This window comes from Nannospalax galili, unplaced genomic scaffold (assembly GCF_000622305.1).
Source record: "Nannospalax galili isolate Female #2095 unplaced genomic scaffold, S.galili_v1.0 scaffold83, whole genome shotgun sequence".
Taxonomy (NCBI): domain Eukaryota; kingdom Metazoa; phylum Chordata; class Mammalia; order Rodentia; family Spalacidae; genus Nannospalax; species Nannospalax galili.
The window spans coordinates 6,794,964-6,810,963 of record NW_008352659.1 but is presented as its reverse complement, the minus strand read 5'-3'; the positions used below and the strand labels follow the sequence as shown (position 1 = coordinate 6,810,963).

Here is a 16,000-nt window from a genome sequence, read left to right as displayed (position 1 = left end):
CTCAGTATAAGCCCTGTAAGACATAAAATTGAATGAGTTTTTAACCTTTAAAAAAGATCTCCATTTCATTTTAGAATATATTGTTTCTTGCAGAAAGACTCATTGTTTTTGCTACTACCACTGTAGCATTGTATTTTGTATGGCTATAGCATTCAGTTAATTGTTTAATGGGTTGTTTAAACATTGTGTTCTTCATCACTCATACAGTGGGGATGAAAAATGCTTTGCATCAAGTATGTTTTAAAATATCAGGAAGTTTGAATTTAAAATAATAAGGATGTTAGTCATTTTGTTCTTGTTTTTAGATGGTTGTCTGAAAATTCTCTGTGAAATCCGCAACTAAGTTATTCCTCCAAAATTATAAAAATAGCTGGTAAAACTATTGAGCGTTTAGAGTGTTCAGAGTAGTAGGAGAGTGAGATATTGCCTGAACACACTACCAACACCACACTGATGCTTAGGGAGTAAGTAGAAGTATCTTATTTGCTCTAGCTTGCTTAAAAGTGATGAACTTTTGTTTTCTCTTGCTGGGTGCTTCCCCTTTCCTCTCAGTGCTCTACCCACATTTCTTCAAAAAGGTTTTCTACTTTGGACTTTTTATCTAACATTAAGAGGACACACACATTAGTTCCTTTAATATAATCTCATAGTTCTATAAGTAGTTTGGAAATTTTAAGTGTTTCTGTTACTGGATTAAGTTTAATTCTAGTATCAGAACCATTTCTAAATCTGTTTCTCTTAGGTTTTCCCCTCTTTATTTTCTTCCTTTGAACCAGGATCTCATGTAGCCCAGACTTACTGGTACTTGCTATGTAGTGGAGGATAATCCCCAGCTCCTGATCCTTTTGCCTCTTCTTCCTGAGTGCTGGTGTGTAGGTGTGCACCTCCATTCTGTTTTTAGCCAAATTATTTTCCTCTTGCCATAATTTTTCTTTATAAAAATATAAGCGTTTTTAATTTTTATTTTATGTATATGAATGTTTTGTGTGCTTCTATGTAAGTGCACTGTGGAGGCCAGAAGAAGGCATTGGATCCCCTGGAACTGGAGTTAGGGATGGTTGTTAGCCACCATGTAGGTGCTGGGAACCAACTCCTGGTCTTCTGCAAGAGCAGCCAGTACTCTTAAGTGCTGAGCCATCTCTCCAGCTTCTTAATTTTATTTGTAATTATGTGTACATTGAATGTTATGTGTGGAGACCCAAAGAAGGAGTGAGATCCCCTGAATCTAGAGTTATAGGCAGATAAGAGCTGTGAGACATGGGTGCTGGGTGCTGAACCCTGGTCCTTTGGAAGAATGCTCTTAAGCACTGAGCCATCTCCCCATCTCCTTCTTGATAAACACTTGAAAGTTCTTTATATAAGAACCGCAGATCCATCAAATTTTATCTTTTACCAAAATGTGTACTTTTTTCTGTATAACATTCATGTGAAGCAAGGTGGATGGTTCATCACCATAATAAAATACAGGACTAGGCTAGTCAAATTTGATTTTCATTTTTGATAGTTCAGTTTACCTTGTTTGCCTTTGTTCCTAGAGCCTGAACTTTAGGAACTTTCAAATAGACCAGTGAGTTTTTGTCCCATTATTGTTAAAATGCTTTACCAGAACAAGGGCTCCAAATGGCCCTTAAAGTTTTCAACTGTACAGTGTATCTTTCTTCCACCTTCAAAGTTAGGCACTTGTCTCAAAAGGTAAAATTGACCTTTTGTTATAGGTCCCCAGTTTCCCCTTTTATCTCTTAAGTTTCATGTTATTGTTAAAAGTTCCCTTCTTGCTTTCTACCTCATCCCTGACTTCTACTAATCTCAGTCTCATTTTCCACCTCTAAATTTAACTGGTGCCAGCATATGCTCCCCTCTCCCCGCCTGCCACACATACCCCAGAGGAATATTTTCACCTAGCTTAATCCCCTGGCCCACCTCAGAGAGAGAAGGCGAATGTTCTGGTAGGAGCTGCAATATGAAGGTCTATAATTCTTGTGTAGTTTTTATGTTCTACTCCTGCTGTGGCTTTCTAATCCTTAAGTATTATGTATCGTTCTTTTCCTGATCTGTCTTGATGTGTAAGCTCTGCTTTTGAGGTGATTTTGGTTAACCTCCTGAGCTTGCCTTTCAGCTTCAGAATTCAGCAGATGTGCATGGGACAAACCTGCTGTGTGTAAGGTTTTGGAAGTGTCAGATTTTGCTCTTTAGCTTCATATTACTGGCTGCAAATGTGGGCAGGTGTGAAAGAGTGCTGCAGGTTTGAGCCTATCCTTGGAATAGTTCTAATCTCTGTGGAAATTTATCTGATGTACTTCTTTGGTACCTTTCTTTACACAACTTACTGCTTATATGGCTGTCTAGTTCTTGTCAGTAGGAATGTTAACCATGACACACTATATGTTACTTGGGATTGGAAGTTCAATGTTTTACTTTGATAGGGATTTAAATGTTTGAGTGAGTGTCTGTGATGAGTGATTTGTTTTTAAAGTTCGGGAGAGAGAAATGATTAGTTGTTGCTCAACCGCTTTTTATCTGTATCTTTTATATATGTTTCTAGAACTTTTCCATGGTCAGAGAAACTCTTGGTTCATATAAACCGTGGACTCTGAAAAAAATAACAGCAGAAAGCAAACCAATTAAGAAAGATGATATGAATGTATTATTTGTGTTTGGAACTGTCCATGGATATGTGGAGAACATCATAGGCTCACTGGAGACTGCACATGTCATTTTGAGGACCACTTTCCTACAGTCTTTTTCTATTCCTTGAATGGTATAAAACTAAATGTCAGGACAATTTACTGTTTAATGGAAATTGTAAATGGGTTTAGTAAATTTCTGTTGCATATTTTTATGGTAACCTAAAACAGTGTAGATATCATGTAGATTTGGAATAATCATTTTAATAATGTATGCTTAAATGGAAAGTGCTTTTCAACACTGACTTGATTATCTCACATGTTAAAAAAAACCATCTTCAGAGATAGAAATCTGAATAATTAAAACGTTAAATGTTTTAGAATTGAATAAGGTCTTATCTAATCAGCACATACTTAGAACAAACTTTCTTATCAAAGAAAATAAAGTTAGAGGTTAGAGAAATACCTTTAAATTACAGTTCTTATGAACTAATAGCTTAGCTTCAGTTTTGAATGACTTACTTTTCCATCTTTTTCAAATATGCTTAAGTATAAGCACATGTGGGGAATGTTCTTTGGCTTTTATCAAACTGACATTTCAGCGAATTTTTTTTTCAACCTCACTAAACATTTGTGGTACAAGATTTCAAAGCTTTGAATCCTACAATTTGCCTATGGATTTTCCTCTCATGTGTTATTCTATTAACATTTGGTCTTAATAAGTCTAGCCTGTTTGGAATTACTGGTGTTTTAAATCTATCATTTGTTTAGATGGGAAGTCTAGGATTGAAGAACTTGAATGAAAATCTTTACTTGGCAGTTACGAATGCTTCCTAAGGAAGTTGCATTTTTGGAGTTTTTCTGTAAAAATTTTAAATAATTTTAATTGAGTGTCTTATGCCTCCTCATTTGTTTTACCTCGAGAACTGTTTAAAATTATTGATGTTTGTTTCTTTGCTGTGGTGGTAGCACAATGTGAGGTCTTTTCTTTGGATGTATGCTGAGTATGTCTGCAAGCCTGTCCTCCTTCTCACACCAAAATCTTCCTTCTCTTAGTGTGGGGTAACAGGATGGCTTTAGTTTCTGTGAAAAAAGAAAACAATTGCCCTTAGATAGAAATAAGAAGTTGTTTTGACTGGGTCTTTGTGTACTTTTCTGTCCATAATTTCTTTCTTGTTTAACAATTTTTTCATAGAAGATTAGTTGGTGATACATTATATGTTACAATCATGAATTTTTTTATTTTAAGTAGTAGTTGGAAAATTATACATTAACACTTAAAGAGAGCTGGGGATGTAGCTCAGCTGGTATAGTGATTGCCTAACATGCACTGGGTTTGATCTCCAGCACTACATAAAACTGGACATGGTCCCAGCATTGGGGAGGTAGGGGCAGTCAGTTCATGAGTTTGAGGCCAGCCTGGGAACAAACAGCATATTCCAATATTTTTCCTGCTTTTTTTAAGCGAACATTTGAAGAAACTAAGAGACTGAAAAAGAGAAGGGGATGGAAAAAATGTGTTATCAAGAACAGATGCACACACTCTTTTAATGAATAAATCCACTACGAGTTCCAGGCATACATTTTGAGTAGGAGCTGGATCAAGCACACACTCTCTCCAGTGCACCGTCTCTAGTCTATTCAGTTAGGAACATATCAGAAATGGGAAATCAATCCTGTCCTGGACTTCAGTACCAGTCTTCTCACTGTGGAAGAGAAGAGATGCAGCAGGAGGAAAGAGGGGAAGACGAATGAGTTGGATTGAAATTGGACATATCTCTCTGAGCCAAAGCATTCCAGTGATCTCCACAGATGCAGACTTCATCATCTTAGGAAGTTCTCACTGAGGGGTATTAGAAATGATAGAAGTCCATGATGCATACAGCCTAGGATTGGGGAGGGGGGCAGGATAACGTGTTAACCATCAATGAATATGGATAAGCGGTTTTTATCTGTTGGTTTTTAAGTTTTACAGCCTTTCTGCAACACTGAAATGATTTCATATATCAGTAATGAAAGATAAGTCAAGAAAGCTCCAAAGTTTATAACTTCACATAGTAAATTAGGATTGTGGCACTAATTTTATTGTCTGATAAAGTCAGGCTTATTAGTATATGAGCATAATTTACATACAATAAAATTTACACTCTTTAAAATTCTGAATTTGGATATTTGCAATGGGTAACCATCAAGAAAATAAATTTTTTTCATTGTGTTTAAGACTTATATTTCTTTATAATTAGCTTGTCTTCTGAACCCTTAATCTCTGGCAGCTGATTTCTCTCCCTGTCAGAATGTCAGAAAGATAGAATACTGTGTATGTACACAATTTGTCTGACTTTGTTTCATGCAGCTTACAATGCATATATATCTGTATAATTTATTTTTCTTATGTATATGAATGTATTGCCTGCATGTATGTAAGTGCACCTGTGTTGTGCTGTGCCTGTGGAGGTCAGAAGAGAGTGTTGGATCTCCTGAAACTGGAGTTACAGCTGCCATGTGTGTACTGAGTTTTGAGCCTGGGTCCTCTGCAAGAGCAGCCAGTGTGCTTAACCACTGAGCCATCCTTCCAGCCCTTTCAGTGCTGTTGAGAGTAATCCATGTTGTTGAAGGTCTAAGTAGCTCATTTCTTCTTGTGTAGTAGTATTCCTCAATTGGGTGCATCACAGTTTGTTTATCCATTGACTAGTTTGTGTTTGGAAATAATAAGGTTCTAAAAAATGCTGGGGTGCCTGAATTATATAGTGCATGTGATTAAATTTTTCCTAGATATTGACACGCTCTGCTGTGCCATTTTGGTTTTCTTTCAGCTTTAGCTGTTTTGCATCTTTGTCAGTTTTCACTGCTTAGTATCATCAATGTTTTCAAGCCTTTTCTAAAACTATGTAGAACCTTATTATTCCAATTTGTATTTCCCTAGAACTAACAGACTTGATATCTGTATTTACTTACCATTTGCTTAGATTAACCAGGTCCCTTCATTTGATCCTCAGCACAGAGATGTGTAGCACCAGGTTTGAAGGACAGTGAGGGGAAGCGAGGGGAGTTTTCTGGAATTTTTACGTAGCATAAAAATTCCCCTTGGTCAGTTATCATTTCTTTGTTGTTGTTGCTCAGGAATATCAGAAAAGAGCTGATATTTATTTTCTTTTTTCTTTTTTTTTTTTTTTTGATCTTTTTGAGACAGGGTCTTCCTGTAGCCCCAGCTGTCCTGGAACTCACTTTGTAGACCAGGCTGGCCTTGAATTCACAGATATCCACCTGCCTCTGCCTCCCAAGTGCTGGGATTAAGAGAGTTGATATTTCTTAAGTTTCTTATTAATTTTCTCATTTGACTTGCCAATTTGTATTATTGGGTGAGGGGCTGGAGAGATGACTCAGCAGTTAAGAGCACTGGCTGCTCTTGCAGAGGACCTGGGTTCAAATCCCAGCACCCACATGGCAGCTAACAACCTTAACTCCAGTTCCAGTGGATTCAATACCCTCTTCTGACCTCCATGGCCATTGTACAACACGGGTACACTCACACACATACAGGCAATACACTCCTACACATAAAATAAAAATAATATTATTGTTAAAAGACTAAAACATTTTGGGAGCTGCAACTTAGACTAAAAATTGAGTACGGAATAAGAAGAATTCAATTCCTCAAGCCAGGTGTGGTGGAACATGCCTTTTATCCCAGCATTTGGGAGGCAGAGGCAGGCATACCTCTGTGAGTTCAAGGCCAACCTGATCTACATAGGAGTTCCAGGTGAGCTGGGGCTGCAGGGAGATCCTATCTCAAAAAGAGCCCCCCCAAAGAAATTTCAATTCCCCAATCTTTAAATCTTTCTTTTTACCTTACCCTTTCAATTGTATTAGACCACATCCATCCTCAGATTATAGCATCAAGACTTTTATTTTTTTCCATTTATTTCATTATCTATGAATCAAATTCAGTGGAATTAAGAAGGTCCTGATTGTTTTTCTGTTTTCCTAGGGTATGGTGAATTTAGAACCTTCCCAAAATACTGTCCCTTGTTTTTTTTTTGTTGTTTGTTTGTTTGTTTGTTTGTTTTAAATACAGGTCCACATAAGTGTGAAGACTGTGGCTCAGTGAACTGCTGGGAGTCAATTCCAGGGATGGAACCCTGATTATCAGGCTCACTTGACAAGTGCTCCTTCCTACTTGCTGAGCTATCTCTGTGGTCCAGCCTTGTAGTCTAGGTTGGCCTTGAACTTATTGTCTTCCTGTCTTTACCTCTTCAGCCTCCCTTAGTGGCATGCTCAAGAACACCTGTTCTTACTTTTATGCACGTGATTTTCTTCGTGTTGAGTGATATTCTTTATTATTGACCGCTAGCTTTTCTAGGTTAAGTAGGTCTATCACAAGGAATGTCTGATTTTATTCTGTGGATTTCTACTATCCAATGAAAATCTCAATGAAAAATTATTTACTGTTCTTTGCTCTAAATATTTAAAATGAAAATCATTTGAAAATTTAAAAAATTGACCAGTGTATTGTAGTGAGCCAGCAAAAATTAATTGCTGTGTCTTTACATGTCCTCACTGTAGAGTCGGTTCTCTTCCATTAAGTAGTTCAGTCCCTGATCTTCCCATAATAATAATTATTGCTTTTGAAAAGGTGAATATCTGTCATATATCCTCCAGCATTTGTTTCTGTTAATTCATTTCAGTGCCCAAAGAGCTTTACTCTAAATGATGGATGTTAGCTTGTATTTGTTTACTTTGTCATTTAGTAACCTCCCAGCTATTCCACAATTAGCTCTTTGCTGTTTACAGTAAAAAGATGATGATCCATCAACATTATTTTTATTTTTACCAGAAATCAATACTGTTTTTGTTTTAGAATGCTTTAAATTTTTTTATTAGCACGTTTCACTCCATACCTTTTCTAGACATTGTCACGCCTATTTGGTACCATATCTCAGAGATTATTTTAAGACCAGTATTTAATTGCAGTCTTTAGTCTCAAAAGGTGCTCTGCTCCCCTGGACTGAACTTACTTTACTCAAAAGCAAAGCAGATGTATAGTAGCTACATTAATGGTCTAGATATATTAGTTGTTTCTGAAGTATTTTGTGATATGAAAGTAGAAAGTATTACTTAGAATTTAAATTCTCCCATATACTATCAAATTAAAGCTATTTTAGAAAAATATGAGTCGTTCCCCCCCGCCCCATGAGGTTAAATCCTTAAGAAATTCTGAATTAAATTCCAGTGACAGGAATTAATGTGCTGGTTTTCTTTTAAAGTAAGAGTTTAAATTTTTTTTTGATTTAAAAAAAAATTTTTTTTATGTGTACAAGTATTTTGCCTGCATGCATGAAAGTGCACCATATGCACACCTGATACCAGAAGAGGATGCCAATTGGATCCCCTCGGACTAGAGTTACTGACATCTGTAACTGCCATATGAGTGCTGGGAACTGAACCTGGGTACTCTGTAAGAGCAGCCAAGTGCTCTTAACTGCTGAGCCGTCTCTCCAGCCCCAATTACTGTGTTCTTTAATAAAAGTATTTAATGTAAACACGATAAAAATTTAGAAAATATAATAAAAGGTTTATATAAAGATGCCCTATGAGGGTTAGTATTTTCCTTCCTTCTTGTTTTCTATTAATTATAAATAAGGAATTCTGATCATATTGAAGGAATTATGCTGATAATTACATTGAACAGTAATCAAAAAAATCCCATTTTAAATGTTAGATTTCAAAAACAGAAAATGTTCATGTTTTGCATTTTGTGTTCTTTTAACTTTATGCTAATTTATTCTGTGTGTGTGTGTGTGTGTGTGTGTGTGTGTGTGTGTGTGTGTGTGTTTGAGACTGCTGAGACAGGGTCTTGCTGTATAGCTCTGAGCTGGCCTCAAATTCAGAGTTTTGCCTGCCTTTGCCACCTGAGTGCTGGGATTAAAGGTATGCGCCACAATGCCCCATTATTTCCTACTTAAAAAATTTTATTATTTTTATTTTATGTGTATGAGTGTATTGCTTGCATGTATGTGAGTGCACCTGTGTCGGGCAATGCCGCGGAGGTCAGAAGAGGGCTTCGGATTCCCCTAGAACTGGAGTTTAGGATGGTTCGTAGCCACCATGTGGATGCTGGGAATCAAACCTGGGTCCTCTGCAAGAGCAGTCAGTGCTCTTAACTTCTGAGCCATCTCTCCAGCCCCTTATTTCCTACTTTTAATACCATTTTTTACATTTGCTTAATATATTCTGTCTCTATAATTCATGATTGTCTCCTGTAATGATGCAATGTGTAAATAATTACAGTATTACAAGCTTTAGTATATTTTTTCTGGTGATAATTATTATTTACTTAATTACTTGGGTTTTTCGTGTATTGGATTTTTCCCTGGGATAGTGTCCCTGAAATAGAATTTTAATGAGATAATAACTATTTTATGACTCTTAGTGCACATTGCCAAAGTGTTCTACATGTGTTCTTTCACTAATACTGTACAATGTCAGCATTTTCACATCTTTACTAATGTGGATTACAATTCATACAGTCAATGGATTGTTTTGTGCAGAAATCTCTTTGTGATTGATTACTTGTTTTTACTTTTCAAAATTTATCTTTTTTTTCTTTTGTTCCTTTTTCATTTGTCTAGGCCTTAATTTTTTTTTCTTTTGTGATAAATAGATGTTATCCATATTAAAATTTTCTTCTTTTTTTTAATAGTTACTTGTCCTTCGGTTTTGCTTTTATGTAGAAAACTTCATTTTTTTTTAACATAACAAAATTCGCTTTGCTCCTGTATGTACTTCTGTTAACTGGAGGCTTATAATTAATTACTTGTGTGGATATTTAATTCTTGTTTCAGAATCTTCTCTTCTCCTCCCCATACCATTAAATACACTTTGCATTGTCTTTTAACATCTTTTATTCTGTATGAGGTTTAGTGCTAGTCTAATTCTTACTCCTTTTTAGATACTCTATTATTTTTTCCTTTAGAAGCTTTTAGAATTTTTTTTCAATCCAAGTATATATCCATTTCTCTATTTTTAAAAATGTTTAGGGTTTGGAGAAATCTGAAGTTTTTCTTCTTGTTTTTTTTTTTTTTTTTTTTTTTTTTTTTTTTTTTGTCTTTTCGAGACAGGGTTTTCTTGTAGTTCCAGCTGTCCTGGAACTCACTAGACCAGGCTGGGCTTGAACTCACAAAGATTTCCCTGTCTGCCTCCCAAGTGCTGGGATTAAAGGTATGCGCCACCACGCCCAGCTGGAAATGGGTTTTTAAAGCTACATTTTTTCTTTACTATTGCTTGTCTTCTTTTATGAAATTTCTAGTTAATGAATGTTGGGCCACCTGAGCAGGTATCTGTGTCTTTTACTTTTTCTTTCATTCTTAAAAATCTCTTCTGTTTGTGATCTACATTTTTGGTAGTTTCCTTAACTGTCAAATTTTTATCTTAATTTTTACCAATACCCATTTTTACTGCTCTGCTTAACCATCCAACTAGCATTGTTTTCTTAAAAATGTCACCAGTGATCAAGTTATAGAAATTGTTATTACTTACTGCTCATTTCATATAATTAGATGATTAGATTTTCTTGTGGGCTACAAATTAAGTGGGTAGTTAATAAGAATTCTTCAAAAAATAAAACATGAAGGACTGGAGAGATAGCTTAGCATTTAAGTGCACTGGCTGCTCTTGCAGAGAACCCAGGTATGAATCCCAGCACTCACATGGAATCCCAGCACTCACATGGCGGCTAACATCTGCTGGTTCCAGGGGATCCAATGCCTTCTTATGGCCTCTGTATGCATTCCATGAAATAGGCACACTCATATGAATTCAAGCAAAATACGCATACACATAAAATGAATAATTTTTTTTACATTTCTAAATTATTTTTATTTTATTTTATGTGTACAAGTGTATTGTCTGCATATAAGTGCACCCATGTCATGCAGTGCCCGTGGCTCCCAAAAGAGGGTGTTGGATTCCCCTGGAATTGGATTTATGGGTGGTTGTTAGCCACCATGTGGTACCTAGGAATCGAACCAGGTTCCTCTGCAAGAGCAGCCAGTGCTCTTATTCACTGATCTCCATCCCAAATAAAATATTTTTTCAAACACTAAAACCTGAGGATAACATTTGAGTTGACAGCTATATCTCTACAGATAGAAGAGGAACAAAAAGCATGCACCCATGAATTCTTAGTAGAAAATGGAAGCAATTCAAGTATCTATTGACACATAAATGGATAAAATAAATGTGTTTTTTTCATATAATAGAATACTATTTGATGACAAAAAGAAATAATGTCCTAATAAATACAGCTGCAAGTATTAGCCTTGAAAATACATTGAGTAAAAGAAGCTAGTCACCCCAAACTACATTTATACAAAGTGTTCAGAATGGGTTAAAAAAAGAGATAAAGATACATTAGTAATTTCTTTAAGGTGGAGTCTGAGGTGGTGGAGAGATTTGGTTCTAATGACTGTGGATTTTTAAAAATTGTTCTAAAGATGATTATGGTAATGGTTCTAAATCTAAATATAATTAATGCAATTGGGTGGTATGTTGTATGGTATATGGCTACACACACACGCACTTGTGCACACACATGCACATACACACACACACACACACAAAGTTTTTGCAGTGCTGGTTATTGAAATTAGTACCTCAAATATGCTAGGTGAGCTCTCTGTCACTGAGCTATATTCCCAGCCAATTATTATATCTTAAAATTGTTACAAAAATGGAAAGAGAAAGGAAGGGAAGGAAAGAAAGGATAGAGAAAAGGAAAGAGGTAGAGTGAGCAGAGTAAAAGCAGAGTATTTATTCCTAGGTAGTCTAGAAATCTTTACAGTTGTCATCCTAATGGGTTTAGGATGACAGATACTCCTGAGGCTAAGGTAGAAATCATTTTCCAAATTTGGTATTTAAAACAGTGACCCATATTTTACTCTGTCTCATATTACTACCTTGTCAGTTTTATTGCATTTGCTTTCTGTTACAGTAGAACATGCTATTTTTGTGGCACCTTTCTGTGCTCTGAAATTCTGTTCTACTTAATTTTTCAACGTATATAAAACAATAGTTTTTGAAATACAATAAGATGTGGAAGAGGAAGTGAACATATGCTTCATCCATCTTGAAGTGTAAAGGTGTAATTTTTATAACTCTCATACTGATTGTAAGGGTTACATCAAAAACTCTTGTGTGGAATGAGGGGAAAGCGCACTGACTTTGTATTTAAAATGAAATGAGGATTCTGTTGGGTGTTTGTTCTTTTACATTTTGAGACAGGGTTTCATGTAGTTCAGGATGGCATGGAGCTTGCTACATAGCCTAGAACTTCTCCTTGAACTTCTCCCTCCACCTCCCAGATGCCAGGATTACAGGTGTTCACCATGCTATCCTGGAGGATTGTGGTTTGGAGTAACCAATTTGCTGTATGTGGTCTTCATTTGACAGACTTATGAACTTAATTCCTATGCTTTAAATTCATACATGACACGCTTGACCCAAATTTTTTTTTGGTCTTTTTGGGACAGGGCCTCCTGTAGCCCCAGCTGTCCTAGAACTCATTATGTAGACCAGGCCGGCATTGAACTCACAGAGATTGGCCTGCCTCTGCCTCCCAAGTGCTGGGACTACAGGCGTGCACCACCATGCCCAGCTTGTGCTTTAAATTCTTAAAGTTACATATACATAGAATAAATTTATTTATTTATTTATTTATTTATTTGTTAGTTACACCAATCGGATACTTTTAATCATCATGTAATATGTAGATAGCATAGGATATGAATGGGGGAAGAATTAACAGATGAGAGTGTTTTTTCCATTTTGCTTATAGCATTTTGTTTTTTTTTGGTCTTTTTGAGACAGGGTCTCCCTGTAGTCCCAGCTGACCTGAACTCACTATGTAGACCAGGCTGGCCTTGAACTCACAAGGATCCACCTACCTCTGCCTCCCCAGTGCTGAAATTAAAGGCGTATATTTAATTCATTTCATCAATGTAATTGTATGATTTAGAAATTCCACTAATTATTTTTTGGTGATAAGAATTTGCACATATACCAGTTGACATACACTAACTGTGACTTTCTTCTGCTGTGATTTCCTTATAGGTTTGATGAACTTGTAAAAAAATTCAAAGTTGAATATCATGCTGGTGGTTCAACTCAGAATTCAATTAAAGTGGCTCAGGTTGGTTCATTACTTTTAAACTTTTGATTATTTTACATAATTATTCCAGTTTATATTTTATTTTGCTTAATAGTTTTGTTCCTTTTGAGTGGAGACATTAAGCTCATCTAATAAAAATTATTTGTTTTTAATTGTCTCTCATTGCTACACTTGGGAAAAATTTTTTTGCTTTTTGTAACTACTTATATTCATTCACTATTATTTTGTAGTTATTTTACATGTTAATGATTTATAGAAATTGTTATTTTCTTACAGAAATCCTCATTTTTATGTTATGATTAGAAAAAGATGCCTTGTTTGTGTTTGTAATTTTATTTCACTTACAATGTCATCTTCTATGTCAAATTCATCCCTCCTTCCCTTCCTTACTGCCTCTGCTGTTTTTTTTTGTTTTTAATTTTTTAATTTTTTGATCTTTTTGAGATAGGGTCTCCCTGTAATCCCAGCTGTTCTGGAACTCACTATCTAGACCAGGCTAACAGAACAAAACCTCTGGGACACACTGAAAGCAGTCCTTAGAGGGAACTTTATAGCTGTAAGTGCCTACATCAAAAAATTGGAAAGAACACAAATAAATGACTTAACATTGCAACTCACTTGAAAAGCAACAAGAAATGAAACACAAACCTGGCAGACCTGAAAACGCCTAGAATTTAACATGTTTAGTAAAGTGGCCGGTTACAAAATTAACCTACAGAAGTCTGTATCCTTTCTATATACCAATAACAAGCAAGCAGAGAAAGAGCACATGGAAACACTCCCCTTCACAATAGCTGCAAAAAATAAAATAAAATATCTTGGAACAAACCTGACCAAAGACATTAAAGAGCTCTACAATCAAAATTTTAAAAAGTCATTTATAGATTCAGTGCAATGCCAATCAAAATCCCCATGACATTTTTCACAGAATTGGAAAAAACCATCCTAAGATTCATATTGGAAGCACAAAAGATCTTGGATAGCCAAAACAACCCTGAGCACTAAGAGCAATGCCGGGGGGATTGCTATACGAGATTTTAAGCTGTATTACAGAGCCGTAGTCATAAAAACAACATGGTACTGCCACAAAAATAGACCCATAGATCAATGGAACAAAATTGAAGACTCAAATATGAGTTAATGCAATTTCAGCTACCTAATATTTGACAAAGGGTCCAGGAATATTCACTGGATGAAAGACAGCATGTTCAACAAATGGTGCTGGCAAAACTGGATCTCCACCTGTAGAAGAATGAAACTAAACCCCTATCTTTCACCCTGCACAAAAGTCAATTTCAAATGGCTCCAGACCTCAATGTAAAGCCTGAAACTCTGAAACTGTTAGAAGAAAACATTGGGAAAAACCTACAAGATATACGTGTAGGAAAGGATTTTCTAAACCTCAGTTGTTCAGGAAACAAGGGAAAAACATCAATTGCTCAGGAAACAAGGGCAAGAATTAACAAATGAGACCTCATTAAACTAAAAAGCTTCTGTATATCAAAGGAGGCAACCAGGGAAGTGAAGAGAAAACCCACAGAATGGGAGAAAATCTACACCAGCGACATATCGTCAGAGGTTTAATAACCAGAATATATAACGAATTCAAAAAACAGAATAAAGACAAGAAGCAACCCAATTAAAAGATGGGCTATGGAGCTAAACAGAAAGTTCTCAAAAGAAGAAGTAAAGATGGCTATGAAACATCTTAAAATATGTTCAACATCATTAATAGTTAGGGAAATGCAAATGAAAACCACTTTAAGATTTTATCTTTCCCCAGTCAGACTGCTTAAGATCAAGAGAACAAATGATACCAAATGTTGGAGAGGATGTAGGGAAAGGGGAACACTCATCTACTACTAGTGGGGCTGCAAACTTGTTCAATCCCTACGGAAAGCAGTGTGGAGAGCTCTTAAAAAACTATAAATGAACCTACCATTTGACCCAGTTATACTACTCCTTGGCATATACCCAAAGAACTCATCCTATTTCAGAGACACATCCATGTTTGTTGCTGCTCTTTTCACAATAGCTAAGAAATGGAAACAACCCAAGTGTCCCTCAATTGACCAGTGGTTAAAGAAAGGGTGGTTCATTTATACAATGGAGTTTTAGTCAGCAGTGAAGAATCACAAAAAAAAATCGACATATATTCTCCCTCATATGTGGATCCTAGAACCAGATAAATCCTCATAAATGAGTATGTAACTATGTGTATGTATCCAGATATAACTACAGGAAAGGAACTAGGGAGGTAAAGGAAAAGAAAGAACCTGAAAGAGAAGAATAGTAGGTAACAGGCATTAATAAGGGAGATATGGATAAAAATAGGGTTAGTTTAAGGGAGAGGGGAGGGAAGGATATACAAGGAACCTAGGGGATAAAGGTAAAGAAGGAGCTCAAGAGAGGTAGGACCATAGGAGAAGGGTATTAGGGAGAAAGGGAGGAAGTGGAGGCACCTTAAGTGGGAAAACCATGATGGAGGGGTCAGACAATGCGAGAGATCCTCAATGCCTAGCTAGTTTTGAAAACCAGAGGGAACCATATTGCTCCTTCAACCTACTGACAAATTTATACATACTAGATCAAGAAATATATGTCTAGGTAAGGTTTATCTGAGAACAATTGGTCTTTGCCCAAGATTTATCTATATGACACAGTAATGAAAAGTACCAGACTGGTGGAACTAGCCTTCTTGGGTGTTTAACAGACATACTTTGAGGCCTATAATAATTTGGTCAGAGGAACATAAAGGACAATTTTTGCTCCTTGCCCTCGTAGGTCGACTAGTTCCAAGGGACTATGAGTATCTCTCATAATGTCCTGTAATTGTGTTCGGTTACCTGTCCTCTTGATCACAGAGGCTGAAGAGACCCCACCAGATGGATTTGAACCCGTGTCCAGTCCAGAAAGAGGAGGTTCAACACAGAGGAATCATTTCCTCCATGCTTCCAAGTGAAGCCAACCGTGGTCAAGCAGGACCTTTGACTTATCTTCACATAGATGGAACTGGTAAAAGAAGGGAGCTAGGGGCTTCTCCCAAGCCCATGTGACCTCTGAGGATCAGATCCTCAAACAACCTTAAGAGTAAAAATAAATTGGTTTATCTGGGCTAACTGTATGGCCTTAAACACCCCAAAGGAAACTATATCCAAAGATTAAAGGGTCAATATAATTTCTTAAGAGTCCGTATGCATAGCTAAAGGTT

General features: G+C 36.3%; 1 protein-coding gene across 3 annotated transcripts in view; it reads left to right on the top strand.

Moving 5' to 3' along the window:
* Adk (adenosine kinase) overlaps positions 1–16,000 on the top strand; it is a 532,446-nt gene that overhangs the window by 156,076 nt on the left and 360,370 nt on the right. For all 3 annotated transcript variants that reach the window (XM_029554458.1, XM_008849905.2, XM_008849906.3), the window contains exon 4: positions 12,732–12,810. In XM_029554458.1, the coding sequence (XP_029410318.1) occupies positions 12,732–12,810 (79 nt within the window). The remainder of the gene's footprint in view (positions 1–12,731; positions 12,811–16,000) is intronic.